This window comes from Chenopodium album, chromosome 12 (assembly GCF_948465745.1).
Source record: "Chenopodium album chromosome 12, dcCheAlbu1.1, whole genome shotgun sequence".
Taxonomy (NCBI): domain Eukaryota; kingdom Viridiplantae; phylum Streptophyta; class Magnoliopsida; order Caryophyllales; family Amaranthaceae; genus Chenopodium; species Chenopodium album.
In genome coordinates this window covers 34,922,507-34,924,151 of record NC_137845.1, presented here as the reverse complement: position 1 = coordinate 34,924,151, position 1,645 = coordinate 34,922,507, and the positions used below count along the sequence as shown (strand labels likewise).

Sequence of the window (1,645 nt, the reverse complement as noted above, 5' to 3'; positions counted from 1 at the left end):
TCTTGTTTTTGTTCTTGTTTTTGCGGTTTGAGGATACAAACATATTCTCAAATTCATTACCCTTCGAAAATTAATTACAGTAATAAATAATATTAGCATATTAGGAACAACCAATAATTAATTTAACTTGTAAACACAGAACAACCTTAACAAATTTCATCCTAACAACCAAAACAAATTTAACCTTGAAACCAACACATATATAATCAATCACTAAACAGAACAACATAGCATAAAGCATTGATAAAATGGGTTCATCATATATCAAAATCATCGAAAATACCCATAAACAAAACCATAGCAATAATGTGACCAAAATTAATCCTAAAAAGATAACACAAATCCAACATTGAAATAAAAAAAACCATGAAAAATATTACTGTTTTTTCTTTCTCTAAAACCTGAGTTTGGAGAAAAACCAACGATTCTTTCCAGTCTTGAACCTCTCCTCGAACCTAGCCTTAGTCTCTTTCGCAGCAGTAACCTTCTTATCCTTGGATTGAAGAACTTCAGCAGAAACAACATCCTTAAGATCAACATCAAGAGTGTAACGAGTAGGCATGATGTGATTGTAATTCACAACTTTGACGAAGCATTTGACCCTCGATTTCTTCGCTTGTTTCTTGGCGGAATCCTTGCGAATCACCTTCTTCGGGTACTTGTTGATGCCGGCGACGAGACAGTGCCCGTAACGGCGGTCGCGGCTACCTTCATCGAAGTTGCGGACGATCACGGCCTTGCGCCCGGCGTAACGACCTTGAAGGAGGATTACGGCCTTCCCTGGTTTGAGAAACTTCACCATTTTTAGGGTTTTCTCTCTCTCTCTCCTCGCGAAAGGGGGGCTGGGTTCTGGTTACGGAAATTAGGGTTTTGAGAAGTGGGGTTATTTATATTTGGGGGTGATTGTTTTGGTAGGGTTTGGACGTTTGGTGTCAAATAATAATGATAATGGGCTAGAAATTGTTATGGGCTCCAATGGAATGAAATAAGATATGGAGTCACTGATCAAGCCTGTTGGTCTCGAAAAATAAAATACTCCCTCCGTATTAATATGATAATATCATATGGAATCAATCACATAAAATAAGAAAAAAGGTGAATACTTGGAATTCAGCATTAAAGTAAAAAACAATTCATAAATAGTTTTGCCTTCTTTAATTTTTTTGATTTTTTTTAGGAAAGCATTAGCCATAATTGCATAAATCAAGGGAGTAATTTCTTTACTTAGAGTTATGTCATTAATTCACAATCAATTAATCTAACCAATCAGAATTTAATATGTATAAAATAGGAAATAAAATTAAGTTAAAAGTAAAATTCATTCAATATGGGTAGATCTTTTTGAAACGCCCAAAATAGTATATGGGACTAACAAATTGAAATGGAGGGAGTACTTCGTAATTGGTTTTTCACAAATTCTTAGCTACACACTAGTGCAGCTAATTTAGGTGCAACAACATTGAATATACAACGCCTCTCCTGTGCAGCTGGCCTCTCCCGTGCAGCTGGCCACACGGTGTTCACGCTCGCGTCATTTATTTGCTAAAAATAACGGAATCCAAAAAACACGCGCTGTTCCTTCTTCATTTCTTCTTAAAAGAGCCGACATTCACACAAATCCCTAGAGCCGCCGCTTTTACTTAAC

General features: G+C 36.4%; 1 protein-coding gene across 1 annotated transcript; it reads right to left on the bottom strand.

Moving 5' to 3' along the window:
* Positions 1 to 214: 214 nt before the first annotated feature.
* On the bottom strand, positions 215 to 865 carry LOC145570496 (large ribosomal subunit protein eL27y-like). The gene has a single exon (XM_081629611.1). It carries the CDS (start codon positions 800 to 802, stop codon positions 395 to 397), a length of 408 nt encoding a protein of 135 aa, XP_081485737.1. The 5' UTR covers positions 803 to 865; the 3' UTR covers positions 215 to 394.
* Between the last annotated feature and the right edge of the window lie 780 nt (positions 866 to 1,645).

Bases quoted from the DNA above. Each gene is read 5' to 3' on its own strand.
- LOC145570496 (XM_081629611.1), bottom strand. From the start codon at position 802: ATGGTGAAGTTTCTCAAACCAGGGAAGGCCGTAATCCTCCTTCAAGGT.